The 18,394-nt window shown below is 48.3% G+C and overlaps 2 protein-coding genes across 5 annotated transcripts in view; one reads left to right on the top strand and one right to left on the bottom strand.

The window, feature by feature from the left end:
* The window catches only part of LOC134412125 (protein S100-A13-like), a 344,998-nt gene that overhangs the window by 154,223 nt on the left and 172,381 nt on the right, over nt 1-18,394 (bottom strand). The window lies entirely within an intron of this gene.
* SLC39A1 (solute carrier family 39 member 1) lies at nt 1,977-15,109 on the top strand. 4 transcript variants are annotated; one of them, XM_063145604.1, is made up of 4 exons: nt 1,977-2,096; nt 8,810-9,195; nt 9,880-10,010; nt 10,875-15,109. In XM_063145604.1, the coding sequence occupies exons 2-4, from the start codon at nt 9,036-9,038 to the stop codon at nt 11,577-11,579; spliced, it is 996 nt and encodes a 331-aa protein (XP_063001674.1). In that variant the 5' UTR covers nt 1,977-2,096; nt 8,810-9,035; the 3' UTR covers nt 11,580-15,109. The 4 variants fall into 4 exon arrangements, with proteins under 4 accessions (XP_063001674.1, XP_063001670.1, XP_063001671.1 ...); XM_063145600.1 differs by having other exon boundaries at nt 9,877-10,010; XM_063145601.1 differs by lacking the exon at nt 1,977-2,096 and adding an exon at nt 6,459-6,475 and having other exon boundaries at nt 9,877-10,010.

Genomic DNA, 18,394 nt, shown 5'->3' with positions numbered 1-18,394 from the left:
AGTAGCCACCTTCACGTTTTGAGCTGAACATCATGGCTTAGCGTGTCGTGTGAACCATTCCTAACTGTGGTGGCGACATAACCACGGTTTAAACATGCTCACTAACCATTTGCTGCAAAACCATTAGTGGCCTAACCATGGCTTAGCGTGTTGTCTGAGAAGGCTCGAAATGTATAAACTTTATGTGCCAAGACACACGCTCTTTAGAACAGGCCTGTCCGCGGACACTCCCTGCTCAAGCTAAGCGCCACCACTTTATGAGCCTGAGGTGAGGGACAAACCCCACCTTTCTACAAACTATGTGGAGAAAGGGGTTAAACAGGAATAATTCCAGGAAGAAAATAATGCGCTGTAAATTATAGGTGCTGATGGTGAATTAATGTCAGAACGGGTGTTATATGTATATAACTGCAGATGATAAATGCCAAGGAGACACGTGGGATTTTTGTGGTAGTAAAACAAACTGAATACAAATTTATTTCAATGTTCACAAACTTTGTTTCATAATAAAACTTTCCAGACCCTTGTTCAAACCTCTCATCCAATCCTTTCTCTCTTCTCATGCACGCTTTCCTTTTTCTCACACCTTCACTCTTGAACTTCCTTTATTATCAGGATTGTTTAATATACACCAACTGACTATCTGCACACTACACTCAAAAGACAACCCTATTTACCCTGATCCTCTAATTCTCCCCTCCAACCAAAGTACTTTTAAACCAACAAAAAACCCTTATCACCTCAGTCATTCCCTTATATATCCTCCTTGACCCTCCTAAGATATTCAATCTCCACCCACTCAGGTCAACATCCTAAACACAATAGACTTACTGACTTGTGGGGTGTAACGCCACACTGCCCCCCACCCATGGTTTAAACTTGCTCACTCTCCTGAGCAACCTACACTGGCAAGTAGGACCTGGATGTATGGGACCCTTCCCCTAATCTATTTGTAAGGACCAGAGAAGCTAAATATTTCTCCTAGAGCCATGAGTCCCCATTAGTTCCAGTGGAAGGATTTGTTTCTTTTTCTTAGCTTAGGGTGCAAATTATGCATGTTTAGACAGAGGGGGGGAGTTCTAAACTCCCAGAATCCCCCAGCCAGACGCTGGGAATTGTTGGCCTTTTTCTGTCTAAAGGAGCAAAAATGTCTTCCATTGGTTGAGGTGCAGATTCACCGAAGAATTTATTCTAGTATATTTATTCAGCGGTATATGAAGTTTTAAAACAAATGTTTAAATAAACTGAGCTCCCCGTTAATTTTTGTTCTGACTTTATACTGTTAGTTTTACCCTACCCAGTGCCTGCTTACCCTACCCTGTGCCTGTTTGCATTCTCTTCCCCTCCTTATTGTTTTATTATGATTTTATTAGAATGTAAGCTTATGCAGCAGGGTCTTGCTATTTACTGTTTTACTCTGTACAGCACCATGTACATTGATGGTGCTATATAAATAAATAAATAAATAAATAAAAATAATGATAATAATTTCAATGGGTCTACTCTAAATAGGACTAACATTGGATACTACACTTTGGGCTTCTTCTTTTTCTTTCTTTCTCATAAATCAGCACGGCTATTTGGGTGTGTGTGTCTTTTTCTTTCCCTGTTTGTTTAGCCTTTTTTATATATATACTTTATAAAAAAACAGCTAAACAAAAACTCCGCCTGCCTAACGGAGAAAGAGGAAGGAGGAGGAGTTAAAAGCAGCCCTGCTTCTTCCTCATTGGCCCAAAACTGGTGCTCATCATAGGCTCGCAACGTCCTTTCTTCGGGTTCCCATTGGCCGAGAGAGAGTGCTTTCGGCCACACTTTCTTTGTTCTCCTCCATCCCCATCCCACTTTCGAACGTTCAGACACCGAGGGGCGGCGCCTGGGGCTCCCATTGGATGAGCGAGCGCCTTTCGTCACCTGCCGCGCCCCGCCCTTTCGAACGCTCCGCAGGCGCCGCGAGCGAGGCTGGGCTCCCCATTGGCCGAGCGGGCAACTTTCCCTTTCCTCCCTTGTCTTCTGCGCTCCTCCCCTTTGGAACGTCCAGACTGCCGCAAAAGCGGGGTTGAGTTGAAGATCCAGAGTAACAAAAAGTGCCGGAGGAGGTAAGTCCCGCGATCCGGAGCAGGGGAGGCCGGTTCGGGTCATGGTCATTGTTGAGGTCTCTGCCCCGCTGCCCTCTTTTTTGGTGCGAGAGTATGTATGTAACAGTTCTGGCGTGCCCCCACCCTATTTTGGGGGGCTCCTAGCAGTGTGTGGGGAGTACACAGAAGAGAAACCGGAATGATTGGGCCGGTTTCGTTTAGAGTACGTTCCTTGTCGGGTCTACTCGGAAGTAAGCCTCAATGAGAGTTACTCCCAGGTAAGGGCATTGTAGAAGGTGGCAGCTGTCTTAATGTACGGCCTGGAAAGTAAAGGATAAGATGGGACAGCGTGGCTTTTCCCAGTCTGGTGCCTTCCGGATGTTTTGGACTCCAAATCCCATCAGTCCCAAAATATCTGGAAGGCGCCAGATTGTGGAAGGCTGTGATAGAGGATTATCAAGTGCTTGATTATGCTTTAAGAACATCAGAAGAGCCCCACTGGATCGGACCACGGGTCCATCTAGTGCAGCACTCTGTTCACACAGTGGCCAACCATCCATCGACAAAGCAGGACATGGTGCAGCAGCACCCTCCTGTCCATGTTCCCCAGCCACTAGTATACATAGGCTTACAGCCATTGATACAGGAGGTAGCACATAGCCACCTGGTTTAGTAGCTATTGATAGCCGCCTCCTCCAGGAATTTGTGCAACCCCCTTTTAAAGCCATCCAAATTGGTGACCATCGCAATGTCTTGTGGCAGCAAATGCCATCATTTAACTAACCTCATCTTGCTGCCCTCCATATGTTTTTTATAGTACTTTATTGAATATTTATTCATTGCTTCGCTATTTGTTTCTGGCGTGTTTATGGTTTTTATCTTCTACGCCACCTTGAGAGGGTGCTACCTTTAAAACCCAGCCTTTCAATCCCCTTGAATAAATAAAACCGGGTTGGACTGTAGCCCCCATAATCCCCAACCAACGTGGGTACCTGTGTTGGCTTGGGGATGATGGGAGTTGGAGGCAACACATCTGAGGTTACCAGGTTGGGGAACTGAGTCAAAGAAATGAATAGGTTTCATTTTATTTTCCTTTCTCTTTCATGATTTGATTGATGGCTGGTTGATTTAGGGGCAGACTTATAAACAAGGATGCAGAGAGATAACCAGGGGCTTGGAGCAAGGTATATTTGGGGTGGGGGGTGTCTCTTGTGTGCCCCCCCCATGCCCTGAAGATGCAACCTATGTATATTTTTAGCCACCTTTTAAAATGGCCATAATGCTTCACCATTAAACTCCAGAAGAATCAGAATGGCCATACTTGCTGAGGATGGCCGGAGTTTATTTTTACTTTATTGCATTTATATCCCACTTTGTCTCCTCCAAGGATCCCAAGACGGCATTCATAATCCTCCTCCTCTCCATTTTATCCTCACAACAACAACCCTGTGAGGTAGGATGGGCTGAGAGTATGTGACTGGCCCAAAGTCACCCAGTGGCTTTCCATGGCTGAGTGGGGACTAGAACTCGGATCTCCTGACTCCCAGTCTAACACTTTAGCCACTACACCACACTGCAGTGCAAAAGACCTGGAGGGGGCCAGGTTGGAGAAGGCTGCTTTAGAGCGGTATGAACCGATGTGTTTTGGCCCCCCAGACTTAGAGGGTTGTGGGGCTATTTGCTGCCTTGCACTCCCCAGCTTCTAAACACAGTACATGGTTCATCTGTGGAACTCATGGCCACAAGGTCTGGCGATGATTGCCCCTGCCCTAGATGGCCTTTTAAAGGAGCTGAGGCATTATCCTTGCGGAGAAGGCCGGTGGCTACTGGCTGGGTTAATAAACAGAGTAATCTCATGCTTACCTGGCAGGAGGTCCCACTATTTTCACTGGTGCTTGTACCTTTGTAAAGATGCAATCCTAGGCATGTTTAGACCAAGACAAATCCTACAACTCCCAACGTGCCTCAGCCAGCTGGGGCATGCTGGGAGTTGTAGGACTTTTCTTGGTCTAAACATGAGTGAGATTGTGCTTCAAATGGTTTAGAATTACAGCCTAAATGGAACTTCATTGGTCAGAACTTGTGGTCTTCCTGGAAGACCATTGTGGGCACTTCCAGTAGAAATGTGGGACATAAATAAATGTTGTTGTTGTTGCTGTTTCCATGAAATGTGATTTTATTTCAAAATAAAGTTAGCAAAATAGTGGCAACGGAAACAAAAACTTACATGATAATAAATCAAGTTCCCTGAAGAAACAAAGGAATTCATTATTTATCATTCTTAGTCTATTATTGGGTATTATATTATCTCTCTTTTCTCGCTTGTGGCAGTTTTTATAAATGAACGTGATGGGCTTTGCCAAGTCATGTTGTCTTACTGATTCAGGAATTTCCTGACTATTGAACATGTTTTAAGTATGACTGCTTTCTGGATGTTGGTGTAGGTGTATTTTGGTAGACCCAGTTTCTGAAGGTTTTCTGTAAAAATAATAATGATAATTTGACGTGATGCCGGTGAGTGATGTGACTAACAGAATAATTGCAACTTTTTTCTTGTTGCCATAGTTCTTTAACTTCCATAGCCAGTGGTGTATATTTTTCTCTCTTCCTTTTTTACATTTTTGTCATTAGGTATTGCTATGTCAATGAGGTTGTTGTTGTTGTTATTTTAGTACTACTGCCAACAACTGGCTTCCCAGCCCAGAAAAGGTTCCTAAGAGTGGCTTCTAGCTCTAAAAAGCATGCATATCGTAATCATTGTAATAATAACAATTGCAGTAACAGTTGCAATAATTGTATGTTATTATGGGTGCGTTGTTTTGTATCAAGAGACTCCTCTTTCCTCTGCTTAGCCTAGAAAGAGAACATGGGTGGGTGGTGAGAGAGGAATGGTAGAGACCTCTTGTGTTAAATGGGACTTGGTCCCAGGTGAAGCGTGTGTATATAGGAGTGTCCCTTTGGAAGAAGATGCTTCCCTTTGAAAGTCTGCAACTTCATATCCAAGGAAAAAAACATTCGTAAACCGAAACTTGTGTCAAGACTGAGTATCCTTGTGGCCTTGTGGATTGGATACTGCCCATTCTGGGAACTAGTTTGTCTTCCACTGTTAGAGGGGCTTGTTTAGTAGCGGTCAAATTTGAAGAAATGTACCTGTCCTTTCCTTTTGTCTTTTGAAGGCTACAGAAGATACTTTTCTTTCGTTGGGCGCTTTTAAAAGTTGGCCGTTTTAAGAGTGTAGTTTCTCCTTTTTTTGTTCTTGTCTTGTCTCAGTTTCTGTTGACGGCTGATCCATTGTTGTTTTTCTAAAGGTTTTTTAAGTGTTCTGGAGGTCACCATTTTGTAAACCAGCTTCTGTTAAAAGTGGTTTATTGATTGATTGATTGATTGATTACATTTCTATACCGCCCAATAGCCGAAGCTCTCTGGGCGGTTCACAAAATACTAATAAATAGAGGTTGGTTCTGGATTTGGGGAGAGCTGTTGTCAGATCTCCCTGTTGGTCACAAAGCTTTCCGAGACTCGCTTTCTTTGGCTCGGCCTACCTCGCAGGGCTGTCTGCCTTAATGATAAAATGTCTCACGCAGATCCTTGGCAGAACAGATGCGAGGGAACAGTTTTTTTAAAAAGACGTCAAGGCTGATTTTCAAGGCCTTTGCTCCTTTTAGAGACGAAATCCTTGAGAAAATAAATTGTGTTTGTGTATACTCTGGAGCAAAGATTCCATCGGCTTCCCTTAATCTTTTGGACTTCAGTTCCCATTGGCCCCAGCTAGTATGGACAAAAGTCAGGGAGTCTGTTGAGTTACCTACCCCTGGGGAAGGTCAGTGTGATCGATGGACTATTAAAGTGCTGTACTGCAATGTGGCACCATGTAGCTGGTTGGACTACAACTCCCATCAACCACAACCAGCATGCTTGCAGAGGGTGATGGGAATTGAAGTCCAACCATATGTAAATCTCCGTGGATGCTAACGGTGCACTAGAAAGAAGAACGAGAAGAACATAATATAAAGCCGCAGTTGTGAATTGGCGTGGAGTTGGTCCAGCGACTTTGGGCAAACTGAAATCGCGCCCCTTTCCCCGGGAAACGGACAGTGGCCACGAAAACTCACACTGAATGGCTGCAAGTCGTCGAGGGCCCCCGAGACCCTCTGTAGCTTTTGTAAGAATTCGTGAAAGTGATCGTGAGTTCCTGGGGGCGCTTTTTAATTTTGCTCGTTGCTTCGAATGTCTTATTTTATTTTATTTTGCTTCTGGTGGTTATATAGCGCCATCTGTCTGACGGGTCTCTGCCCCGGGGCGCTTGCAGTCGATAACTGGAGATAGACAGCGGAGGACGTGGGATGGTTGTGGTGGCACCAGAGACAAGGCTGAATTGCACAGGCTTAAGGGTAGTTTCGGTAATGCTCTTCCTCGCCCCCTGCTTTCCTTTTTGCGACCGTGGGCTGTGTGTCGGGTGGCTGAGACGTGAAAACTCTTGATCACGTCCGTCCACCCCTGCTCCGAGCTGCAGGCGTACCGCCCCGTGCCCGCTCCGAAACGGTGGCCAGCGGTTTGCTCTCCGCGATGCTTGCATCCCCTCCGGTTCCCTGGGCTGCTGGGCTTGCTCTTCCCTCTAGTCGGCCCGGGCCTGAATCCGTGGCGTGCCACTGTGGTCGCAAACTTGGCCTGGAGGTCAGCGGCTGCTGTTGTTTTCCCCTTCGCTCGGAGGAGGAGGTGGGGAGAGATTACTGGAATCTGTTGGGCCCAGGATGACTCACTCGCTGGTAGCGGAGTCCAGGATGTTCCCAGGATACGGGGTTAGGATTTGCTGCTCCGCTGCTCTCTCGCTTGACGCAGGCTCCAGTTAAGAGAGGCTCTGTAGGAGGGGGTCATCTCCTCCATGTTGGTTGGGTTGTTCTTTATGATTTGCAGACTCGAAGAAGATAATCCTTCCTTTTCCTGGAACCTCCTGGATTCCAGTAGTGGGTGGGTGAAGAGAAGGCTAAAAGTGTGATAAGAACTTACAGTAACGGGCTGTGTTGTATAGAGTTAGACCAAAGCCAAAACAAGGGAGAACTTCACAAGAAATGCCCCCCAAAAGCCAAAGGCAGAGAAGTGGGGGGGGGGGAGATGCTTAATACAATATAAGAACTCTGATGCCTTTTCGACCATCAGGTCACGGTAATCTAAACAGTGTATAATAGACAGATATTTGGGGGAAATGGAGAAAAAAGCCATTTTTTTAGGACTTCAGTTCCCATCAGGCAGCATGGCCAGTGGTCAGGAATGCTGGGCATTGTAGTCCAAAACCTCTGGGGTGGGGGTGGGCTGCTCTAGGAGCATAAAGCAAAGTTATATTTGTTTCCAAAGAAACAACCATTAACTCTGTTTCCAAAGTTATATTATGTATAACTTGGTTTGTTGATAAAGTTATCATTGTATTTTTAAACTTTAAAAAGTAAACTTAGTAAAAATGTAATTATTGTTTGAATATGCTTTTAGCATTTAATATACCAAATGTGGCAATTCGTTGAGCAAACTAAGTTATATATAACATATTTTAGCTTCCTAATTTATGACTGGCCAGAGGGAAACTTCAGCAAGCGGCCCCTAAAACCTCTGAATCATCCTAGAAGCCAGAAGAAGCAGGAAGAACTGGAGGCAGAGGAAGACTGACACATAGCGTCTCTTCCTGCTTGTGGGGAAGTTTAGGGAAATTCTTCTAAGCCTGTTCCTGTTTGTTCTGGTGGCAGCAGTTAACGGTTTTATAGCTGAGGCAGCATTCCGTAGCAGGGAGGTCTAATTGAGAACTTTAGTAAAAGGTTTGGCAGTGAGTTCCATAGATCTCAACGTCAAAGTTAATTTTAAAACAAGAAACACAGGTGGGATCACCCATATGATGTTCTGGCACAACTGGAGACAGTAGCAGGATAAGCTACAGTGTTTTAGATTTTAGATTAGGGCTACCTTAATGGACTGCTACAGCATCTAACCAGAACATGCCCAGAAACACAGGACCCTGATAGAACTAAACCCAAATGATCAAGAATGCACATTTCTTCTATATTATGATGTGGTGGCTCTGCTAACATGTTGGGAAGCTGAGCATCACTTAGAGGCCCTCAAGAGGCAGCTGGACAACCATCTGTCAGGGATGCTTTAGGGTGGATTCGTGCATTGATCAGGGGGTTGGACTCGATGGCCTTAGAGGCCCCTTCCAACTCTACTATTCTATGATTCTAAATGTCTATCAGTACAACATACATTAGGGGGGTGATCCTATGAATATTTAGATGTGGGGGGAATCTGAAACTCCCAGCCCTCCCAAGCATAGGATTCCACCCTAGATCAGTAACTTTAATAAGGAATGGAAGAAATCACTACACTGGGATTCTTACAGAGAGGAATTAAAATAAAAAATTCCGCCTTCCTCCATGGTTTTATTATTTCTGGCCATTTTACATCTCTAGTCTTTCTATGAAAATCTTATTACATTGCTTTTAGAAATCAGAAGGCTTCAGCTATGGGGATGTATATAAATGTTTGGGGGGTGGGGGGTGGAAATGGGAAAAAGCAGAAATCCCCGCTCCGATATTTTCTGTCCCCTGACCCCCAGGCTGTCACCTCTCTATGGATTTCAAGAAGAGGACTTTGGTTCTCCACTGGCGTGCCCTGAATTCTCGTCCCTGTTGTGTGTCTGCTTGTTGATCTTAGGTTCTTCCAGTCATCACATTCTCCTATTCTTTCTCCAGGCCGGCTTCCATTCCTCGACCCTCTTGATGTGTCAAAGCTGATCGGGAATGAAGAGGACGCCGGCGGCTTGAACCGTTTTGAGCAGACCTCCGCTCCCGTCAACCGTGCCGTTGCTTTAAGAACAAGAGGGGCGAGCCGCCTGGGTTCAGCAAGGAGCTGGGTTCGAAACCCCGCCCCCCGGAGGCCATCGCTGAGACATTGGTACTTGACGCCAAGCTGGAGCACATGGTGTGGAAGCCTTACGCCCAGGTGGTGCCGCTGCGCTCCACCACGGGCTTAGAAGTGAAGCTTGGATCTCTGGCGCTGCTGCTGTTCGTCACCCTCTTATGCGGGTTCCTTCCGCTGTGGGTCTTCCGTCGGCCTGGAGCTACAACAAGCTCTTCGGGTAAGGATGGGAAATAAAATCCCCCGGTGCCTTCACATCTCTACAGATTTCAAAAAGGGCCACTGCCCTAGGGTTTGGGTTCTCCACTGCCCTTGGTTCTCTGTTTTGCCCTAGGGTTTGGGTTCTCCACTGCCCTTGGTTCTCTGTTTTGCCCTAGGGTTTGGGTTCTCCACTGCCCTTGGTTCTCTGTTTTGCCCTAGGGATTGGGTTCTCCACTGCCCTTGGCTCTCTGTTTTGCCCTAGGGATTGGGTTCTCCACTGCCCTTGGTTCTCTGTTTTGCCCTAGGGTTTGAGTTCTCCACTGCCCTTGGTTCTCTGTTTTGCCCTAGGGTTTGGGTTCTCCACTGCCCTTGGTTCTCTGTTTTGCCCTAGGGTTTGGGTTCTCCACTGTTTTTGTTTTGCCCTAGGGTTTGGGTTCTCCACTACCTTTGGTTCTCAGTTTTGTCTTTGGCCCTGCCCACCTCTGGAATGTGGCCCCTGAGAGTTGGAATTCGGGCTGAGGGAGGTTGAACACCTCTGGTGTCCAATGAATCGCTTGTAAAGGCTGCGGCCCTAAGGATAACTCTATCAATTACTTCTGCGGCTCCTTGTAGCCTGAAATGGTGATGCGCTTGGGGAGGCAAGGGTTAATACTCCTCTTCTCCTTCTCCTTTCTGTTCTGATCCTTCCTTCTTATCTCAGCAGCGACCCGGAGGAAATGTCTAAGCCTGGTGAGCTGTTTTGCTGGTGGTGTGTTCTTAGCGACTTGTCTCCTCGACTTGATTCCCGATTACCTGGCCAGCATTAATGAGGCCCTTGACGACTTGAGGGTCACGGTGAGTAAAGGGCCTGGGTTGCCGAGGATGGGGGAGGGCGCGCAAGAGCATGTTCAAAAAGCTGGACGTTCTTGCTGACGGCAACATAGGGGGGTCTCTTTCAGCAAGGCTGCAGGGTGTTCCTTGGAAACACACACAAAGGCCAGTGGGCCGTGTTGTGGCTGCAGAATCCAGCTTTAAAAATTGAGTGTTCCAGTTTTTGAGGGGTTTTTGTTTTTTTTTAAGTGAAGTTTCTTGTCCTCATGATGGCAGAAAGAGAATCTCAGAGGGGCATGGCGAGATCTTGGAAGCTGGGCGGGGCGCTGAGTAAGACTTCCAGTTACTAGGATGTTCCTTTTCACGAACTCACCCGAAGCAGTAAAACAAATGATTGTAGGACGGATGATACAGAGTCCGAGGAAATAAAGGATATTTGCGTAAGACCTGGGCAGGATCCGAGTGAAGGTCTGACATCCTGTTTCCCAGAGTAGCCAGCCAAATCCCGCCCCCCAGGGGTGCCCACAAGTGGGGGGTGGGGTGGGGGTGAAAGCTACAGCCTTCCCTCAGTTTGTCCCCCACCAGCAAGTAACTGGTGTTCAGAGGTATACTGCTTCGGGATGTGGAGGCTCCGCTCAACCAGCGTGGCCTGGCGCTTAAGCACACAATTGGTGGTGCAGAACTATAGCAAATAAAAAGGATCTGTCACGTTTGGGAATGAAGAATATCCCTCCACCTCCACCTTCTTGCTGCAGGCCAACTGAGTGCCTTTGACGTAAAATAAACAAGTTCAGGTCTCACCAGTATTCCAGGAAAACTTACGCTCGATGGGTGCTGATGCTGTAAAACGCCGCTCTTTATGCCTGTCCCCTCCTTCCCTCCCGGCAGCTCCACTTCCCCCTGCAGGAGTTCATCCTGGCCATGGGCTTCTTCTTGGTCCTCGTCCTGGAGCAGATCGTCCTGGCTTTTCGGGACCCGTCAGGCTCGCTGGAAGAGACGGAGGCCCTCCTGGGCTCGGCCTCCCGGGCCTCCCCCACCATCCAGGACCAGGGCTGGCCCGACGGGCCCCTGCAGCGCCAGCATCCCCGGGAGGGCCCGGTCCGGGAGCCGGCCCACGTCCACGTGGATTTCAACGCCCACTCGGCCGTCCGCACCGTGGTTCTCCTGCTGGCCCTCTCGCTGCACTCCATCTTCGAGGGGCTGGCCGTGGGGCTGCAGGAGGGCGGCACCCAGGCCCTGGAGATCTGCTTGGCCCTGCTGGTCCACAAAGGGGCCATTGCCTTCAGCCTCAGCCTCAAGCTGCTCCAGGGCCGGCTGCGCCCCCGGGCCGTGGCCGCCTGCCTGGTCCTCTTCGCCGTCATGTCCCCGTTGGGCATCGGCCTGGGCGTGGCGCTGACGGAGAGCCCCGCCGCCGCCTTGCCCCGCCTCTCGCGCAGCGTGCTGGAAGGCCTGGCCACCGGCACCTTCGTCTACATCACCTTCCTGGAGATCCTGCCCCACGAACTCGGCTCCTCCGAGCAGCGCATCCTCAAAGTCATCGTCCTCCTGGCCGGCTTCGCCCTCATCACCAGCATCTTGTTCGTGAAGATCTGAAATACGTGTGACTGTATAGAGGAGGGGAGGGGGGAGACACCCCCCCCCACGCACACACCTGTCCCCCGGGAGCTGGGAAGGTTGTCTCACCAGCGTGCCACTCACAGGTGAAAAGGAGACCCCCACCATAAAACACTATTTCATTCCCCTTCTGTTCCCTTTCCCCAATTTGCTGCCCTCCAGGTGCGTTGGACTACAACTCCCATCAGGGCTATGCAGGCTGAGGATGATGGTTGCTGTAGTCCATCAGGAGGGTACCGGGTTGGGAAAAGCGGCCCGGCTGGTATTTTTCTGCTGCCCAATCGATTTCCCTTCCGGAGTTCCCGTTAACGGTCCATCCTATGTCTTTGGGGTGGGGCAGCACCTGTTGTCCCCTGAGAAAAGCAGCCCGGTCGTTTTAGAGCTGCGTTCCGACGGCCCGCTTGGTTCAGGACCCATCAATCTCAGGTATGCCTTCCCAGCTGCGGTCAAAACCCGGCCGTGTCGGGCAACGCCAGCGTCAGGTGCGAAAACCTGGTGTGGGCACACCACACCTCACACACCCTCTTGATGCTCCAAGCTGTGAAGGACGTTTTTGGCCAGGGGTGGGGAAACGTTTCTGTGCCCCCTTGATGGGTTCGGGAATTAAGTAGGGCTCCAATTTTGAACATGGCGGCGGGCGTGAGTCTTTCTTCATGTTTACAAATCAATGGGTGTTAAATCTCGTGCGTGAAATTTGCTTGCTGGTGCCAAAATGTCAGCGGGGCTTCTCCAACCAGCGTCTTGGAGGGCAGGCTTCATGCCTTATCTCCTCTGGTGCCTTGGATATTTTTAAAGGGCTCAGAGCCACGTGTGTTTGTGTGTGTGTGTGTGCGTGTGTGTAGGATGGATAGCTCGAGGGAACGCATCTCCAGTACAAATGCTTCTAGAGTTAGGATCCTTCCTTCTTGACTGACCTGGCTCTTCGTACGTGCCGGGGGCCTTCTCATTTCCTGGTGTGTTGACTTTTTCCGTGTGAAGTGCCAAGTAGCTCCTCCTCCGTGTGTGGGCATTGGTTTGGGGGGGGGGGCTCCCGTGGAGTTCGAAAAGTGTGTTTGCACGGGGTTCACTCGGCGCCGAGTGCGAAACGGCTGCCGCTGATCAAGCGGTGCAGGTAGAGCTGTTGCCGTGGGCTTGATTCCGTGTGTCGCCTGAGAGACGTGTAGATGTTGAGTGATGCATCGATCGGCTCAAAGCCTGGAAGAAAAGAGTGGGTGGCCCTTGGATCGGTCGTGCCTTAAGACAGAGAGAAACGTTGGGAAGGCATCTTTCATTGAACCGACATCTGTTACAGAAATGAAATGATTGAGTTGCACAAAACATGTTTTGAGCCTTTTCCGTTCATGGAAGACTCAACTCACGGGCCTGGTGTAGGCATAACGTTTAACTATAGTTAGTACTAACCACAGTTTTGTTGTCTTAGCCAGGGTTATGTTTCTCTCCCTCACACCCCAACAACTTACAGTGAAACCACGGTTTAGCTTCCTTGACAAAGGAAAATAAAGGCACAACCTCTTTTTGCTTTGCAAGCAAGGTAGCTGGAGGAATGGAAAAACTGCTTCCACCATGGCTTGTCAGTCCAGACGCAGCACTTAACCATGGTTTAGGCAAGCCAAGTTTTACACTCTCATCAAACAGTGGGTTGTATCCTGGTTTTCGATCATGGTTTACACCAGCCTTCCCAAGCCAGGTTCTGTCAGTTCCAGCATCCTCAGCCTTAACTATGGTTTACGCCAGACCTGCTTTGCACATCTACTTCAACCATGGTTTGACACCAGGTTTGTAGCCAACTCTGGTTTGGGTCTGTCTTCCCAAACTCAGTGCTTTAACTCTCATCAGCTCTAGCCAGTGAGGAGGGGTCTCTCCCCTCCCCCTGCCACGTGAGATGGTTTAACAATTATTGGATTGAACCTGGTATTTTTTGCATGCAAAGCTGACCTAAGTGTTACTATTTAAGTATTAGGTCTGCAGCCTTCCGGGGCTGGTTTCCACTGTGGATTGCAAAACAATAGTGGCATAAAGGCCCCACATTTTAAAGCTATTTAGACCATGGTTGTGGTTTGCTGCTGAAATTTGTCAGTAAACTGCCAATTTTGCCGCTTAGGGCTAGCAGGGCATGTAGGCAGGCTGTGAACTGCTCACCTCTGCCCCAGCACAACCGACACACGTTCAACCAGCGATCGTGCCAATTTTCTCAGGTCTCCGCTTGCGTTTAATTTTACAGAATATTGTAAATGCCCCAAGACCTGGGCCATTCTGGATGGTGCCTCCGTCACCGCAGAGGGCATTGGCTACACATTAGGCCGTCCAATATGACCAGGCAAAGTGGTTTTGAACGTTGGGTTTCGATAGTAGTTGATTAGAAAACAGATTTTGTTCCTATAGACCCGTTTCCTGCCTTGGGCTGGCTAGCGGGGCGTAAGACGCCCCCGACAAGTGATTTTCGCGCGCTTGTTGGGTGGAAAATACTCGGTAAACAGGGGTAAGTGGGCGGGCGGGAAACGAAAGTAGCTCTTCACCAGACCTTTATGTTTGCTGGCATATAATTTCTTGACGCAGATCTGTGGTTGCTTTCATTAAATATTTCTCCCTTCTGGGCATCCTTTTCACACGGGCTTGGCAGAATCTGTGAACATTGCGGAAGATTTGGAGGGGGGGGGCGGGGAAATGGCGTAAAACCACGGGTAGGCAATCTGGTGACCTCCAGACGGTTTGGATTACGGCACCCGCAATTCCTGACCCTGGATGGGGCTGATGGGACTTGTAGTCCACTACATCGGGAAGGTGCCAGATTGCTTTACCGACCCGGCGCCCGTTTGCCATCCCGCCTGAGAACGTGCCCTCCTCTCCCCTGTGGCTGCTTGTTTCCATGGGGGAAAGTGGGCTTCCGCTTAAGAAATCCCTAAGAACTGTCTTAGGGTGCAATCCTATGCATGTTTAGACAGGAAAAAGCCCTGCAACCGTGTCTTGTAGGCCTTTTTTCCTGTCTAAACATGCATAGGATTGCGGCTTAAGGAACGCAGAGGGTTTGCTAGAAAGAACGCTGGTTTTGGAAAACAGTGACACATAGGTGATGTTTAGAATACGTTGTGAGCTTGATCGTCCGGTGGATGTGACCTTTCCCAGCCTGCCGGGGGATCCTGGGAGTTGTAGTCTCAACACATCCGGAGGGCCCCAGGCTGGAGGGAAGTCAGGGAAGAACAAGGCAGGGTTTGTGGTGGATCTGGAGTGTTTTCTTTTGCCTTCTGCGGTTCCCGCTTTGCAGATCTGTTGTTCTCTGTTTGGCATGCCCTTTTATAGCGTGCCTTTGGGGGTTTTCTTTCGACATGACGGGATGGAGGGGGGAGGACAGGCGAGCCATCGGCCGGCACAAAGCGGTTTGCCTTCGCACGGAAAGGGAGCCTTCCGCGTAACGTGCCCAGCACATGCCTTTCTCGCTCCACAGAAACATGATTGTGCCAAATTGCTAATGGGATGGAAACGAAGCAGCCAAATAAACAGCTTTGACTCCACGCGGTGTGCTCATTTGTGCTTCCTCCAGCGGTGTAGCCTTTTAAAAACACACACAGTTGTGCGAAATTTCTTTTTTTTAAAACAAGTTTGTTCATATGTCTTCAGAAAGAAAATGTATACAAAACTATATATATATTGTCCTTGTTTTTTTTTAAAAAAAAGATTATACATTGTAAAATGATGCACATAGAAATTGCAATCAAATCGCCAGTATAAATACATTTCTATATTCCTATTCGTGCATGGCATTGCTCCGTTCACCGCAACTTGAGAAGCAAAACAAAAATGTTAGAAAGAAGATGGATTCCTCATAGTAATGTAAACAGTGGGTTGGGACGTACATCATCACATTTTTCCTCCCACAAAGGTAATAAAAATTGAACGCTTCCTTCTAAATCTCTTCCATATAAACGGATTTTCGTACATTTGGTTTTCACAAGCTTCAACAGAACACGTAGGTTTGTGCACGATCACTCTGTCTCGGAGCCTGTCGAACCAAGGTGAGATTGGTGGTGCTGCATCCTTTTCGCAATCGACCTTTTTGCTACAGCTAATTCATAGAATCATAGAATAGCAGAGTTGGAAGGGGCCTACAAGGCCGTCAAGTCTAACCCCCTGCTCAGTGCAGGAATCCACCCTAAAGCATCCCTGACAGAGGGTTGTCCATCCTTCTAAACAATTCAATTGCTCTTAGAGAGCAATCCTGTGCTCCCAGGAACCGTAGGATGGCTCAGGAAACCTCTTCCGTGGTCAGAGACCAATTTGTGAAGAAACGACTGATTACACGCGAAGTGCTCTGCGTTCCGTAAAGGGTTGCCTCCTTTTTTGCTCACAAACACCCTGCGAGGTAGGGTCAACTGCGAGACGGTGATGTGTCGCAAAATCCACACACACGCCCCTTTGCACTTCATGGTTAAGTAGGGATTTGATCTCGCCCTGAAGTCCAACACTCCATCCTGACCTTCTCCATCCTGGTGTCTTTGATGTTTTGGAACTCTCACCATCCCTTGACTTTGGCTGGGGATGATGGGAGTTGTAGTCCAACACATTGGCAAGGCACTAGGTTGGGGAAGGCTCCTGTGCCTCTGGTTTATCTTCCCTCTCTGATGTGTGCTCAGATACGTGCAATGCTTTTTGTTCCAGCTCGTGCGCGGCTGGCGTGCCCTAGCCTTGGGGGCAGATGTTGTTCCACCGCCACTGGCTTCGGGGTGCTCCTACCTTGCCAGGCAGGATCCACGTTGATCCCTGTCATGTTTGCAATCCACTCATTTTTCCAGCTTCCCCTCAGAACAAATCCCTCCCGATTAATCCCTTAATGCCGCTTGCAGAACCTCGGCTTAAGCACGTTTCTCGTTTTTTCCCTTTTCAAAGGCCTGGCTGGCTGATGGCTTACGGCCAGGGATGGTTCACAGGCAGCGCTCTGGTTTCTGACTGCTCAGGCCTCTCTGTTCCCCCACCCACCCCAGGGAAAATGCAACAAATGGAAGAGTGGGATGTGAGATTTACACTTGGAGATGTCCTCCTTTGCCAAGTGCAACACGGCAACCCCCAAACCCTTCTAGAATGTCCAGGGAAGAAGATATTTTCGAACCGGGTGCTGGTCCCAGATTAAACCAGGATTTGCTTTTCGTCCTCTGTGGCGTGGCTCTGTGAAAGCTACTAAACTGCCCTGTTAGGACGGGGGGGCCCTCCCCAAAAGGAACAACACTGATATTTGATATATGGTTAGGGCTGGAGATAAACCTTTGATAGAATGGCAAGAGCCACGGGGAAAAGAACCGGCTTGTGTTTAAAACCAAGAGGGTCATTTGTAGCCTTTTAAGGTGGGGTGGGCCGGTTGTGGATCTCCAGGTGTTTTAGCCTACAACGCCCATCTGCCCTAGCCCACACAGCTAGGGGTGAGGGGTCATGGGAGTTGTAGGCCAAAACAGCCTGGTCACAAATCGCCCGCTCATGCATGAGACTGTCAGGAGGACTGGCGAAGAACAGGAGCACCTGCAAGCGCGGTTTGATGTTCAAAGCAAGGATGCGCTGGCAGCCTAAAATGTGGCAAAGGTTTTCCCCACGCCCCCTTTCAAAGCTGCCCGATGGTGGACAGACACTCCAGCCACGATTGGGCATGAGGAAACCGCTGCCTAAAAAGGCCGTGGGACCCCTTACGTCAGCCTGCTTTGAAATGTCGACTTCAAAAGTTGGGAAGAGCAGCTGACAGCATTCTGCATTGTTATTCCACGCTCCCTTTTCCCTCCCTGCAGCAACTCTGCTTTTAATTTTTGCTGCCTGTATAACCCTTTTCTTTTTGTGCGTGTACTAGGGCGCAGGGCTTGACCGCAATTCGTTTCTGTAGCTCAGCATTCCCTGATCTACTGCAGTCTAGATGTTTTGGCCCCAGCATTCCTGACCATTGGGACTGACGGCAGTTGAAACCCGAAACATCTGGAGGACTCCAGGCTGTAGTGGACTTTACTGCAGGGAAAGGGGTTGGAAAGATAAGGGGATACCCTACTTATATCTCCCCCTTAAAAGTTTTCATATTATTACAACGCGATTCTTAAAACTATTCAAGTTTAGAGAGTTAAAAGGTAGTTTTCTTTTTAATTCTTACTGATATTTCTGATATTGCTGTTAGCTCTACATTACAAAGCCTCCATGAGTTGCTTTTTTAAAATAATAATAATATTAATAATAATAATAATGGGAATTCCTTGCGGACAGAATCAGGTGGTTCTTTTTGGAACAAGTGATTTACAACTTCAAAGTAGGGTAATCCTGAAGAATCCTGGTTGGAGCCTGTGCATGCAACACACTTCCTGTACCTACTGAACTTTCACCTAAAGAAAAGGCAGCTGCAGTCTTTTGCACACTTATTTGGGAGTAAGCCCCATTGAACACAGCAGGGTTTACTTCTGAGTCAACACATGTACAGGCTTGCACCATTACGCTGTCATCTGTATACACTTACTTGAAAGCGATTGCATTTAAATCGCTGGAATTTCTGAATAAACATGGGTAGGGGTTGCACTCTACAGAAATATTTATGGGGGAAGCTTTTCTAACCCCCTACAATTTTGCTCCTTACCTGAGCGTCAATAGTGGAATTGGCTCTCAGGTAAATATGTATGTGCACATTTACAGGGGCGTAAGCTCAGTTAAATGTAATGGGTCTTACGTCTGCACAGGATTCCAGTTACTGGGCAATCTATAAATGTCTACTCAAAAGCAAATCCATCTGCGCTCCGATGAGCTTACTATTAGGTAAATGTCTACAGGACTGCAGACACGCT

This window comes from Elgaria multicarinata, chromosome 21 (assembly GCF_023053635.1).
Source record: "Elgaria multicarinata webbii isolate HBS135686 ecotype San Diego chromosome 21, rElgMul1.1.pri, whole genome shotgun sequence".
Taxonomy (NCBI): Eukaryota; Metazoa; Chordata; class Lepidosauria; order Squamata; family Anguidae; genus Elgaria; species Elgaria multicarinata.
The sequence above is the reverse complement of the archived record's forward strand: the minus strand, read 5'-3'. Positions and strand labels throughout refer to the sequence as shown.

What these genes read in the sequence shown, in the direction of transcription:
- SLC39A1 (XM_063145600.1), top strand. Translation starts at nt 9,036, where the DNA reads ATGGTGTGGAAGCCTTACGCCCAGGTGGTGCCGCTGCGCTCCACCACG. An exon ending in AGCTACAACAAGCTCTTCGG is followed by an intron (nt 9,196 to 9,876) that starts GTAAGGATGGGA and finishes TTCTTATCTCAG; the next exon opens with CAGCGACCCGGAGGAAATGT. An exon ending in TTGACGACTTGAGGGTCACG is followed by an intron (nt 10,011 to 10,874) that starts GTGAGTAAAGGG and finishes CCCTCCCGGCAG; the next exon opens with CTCCACTTCCCCCTGCAGGA.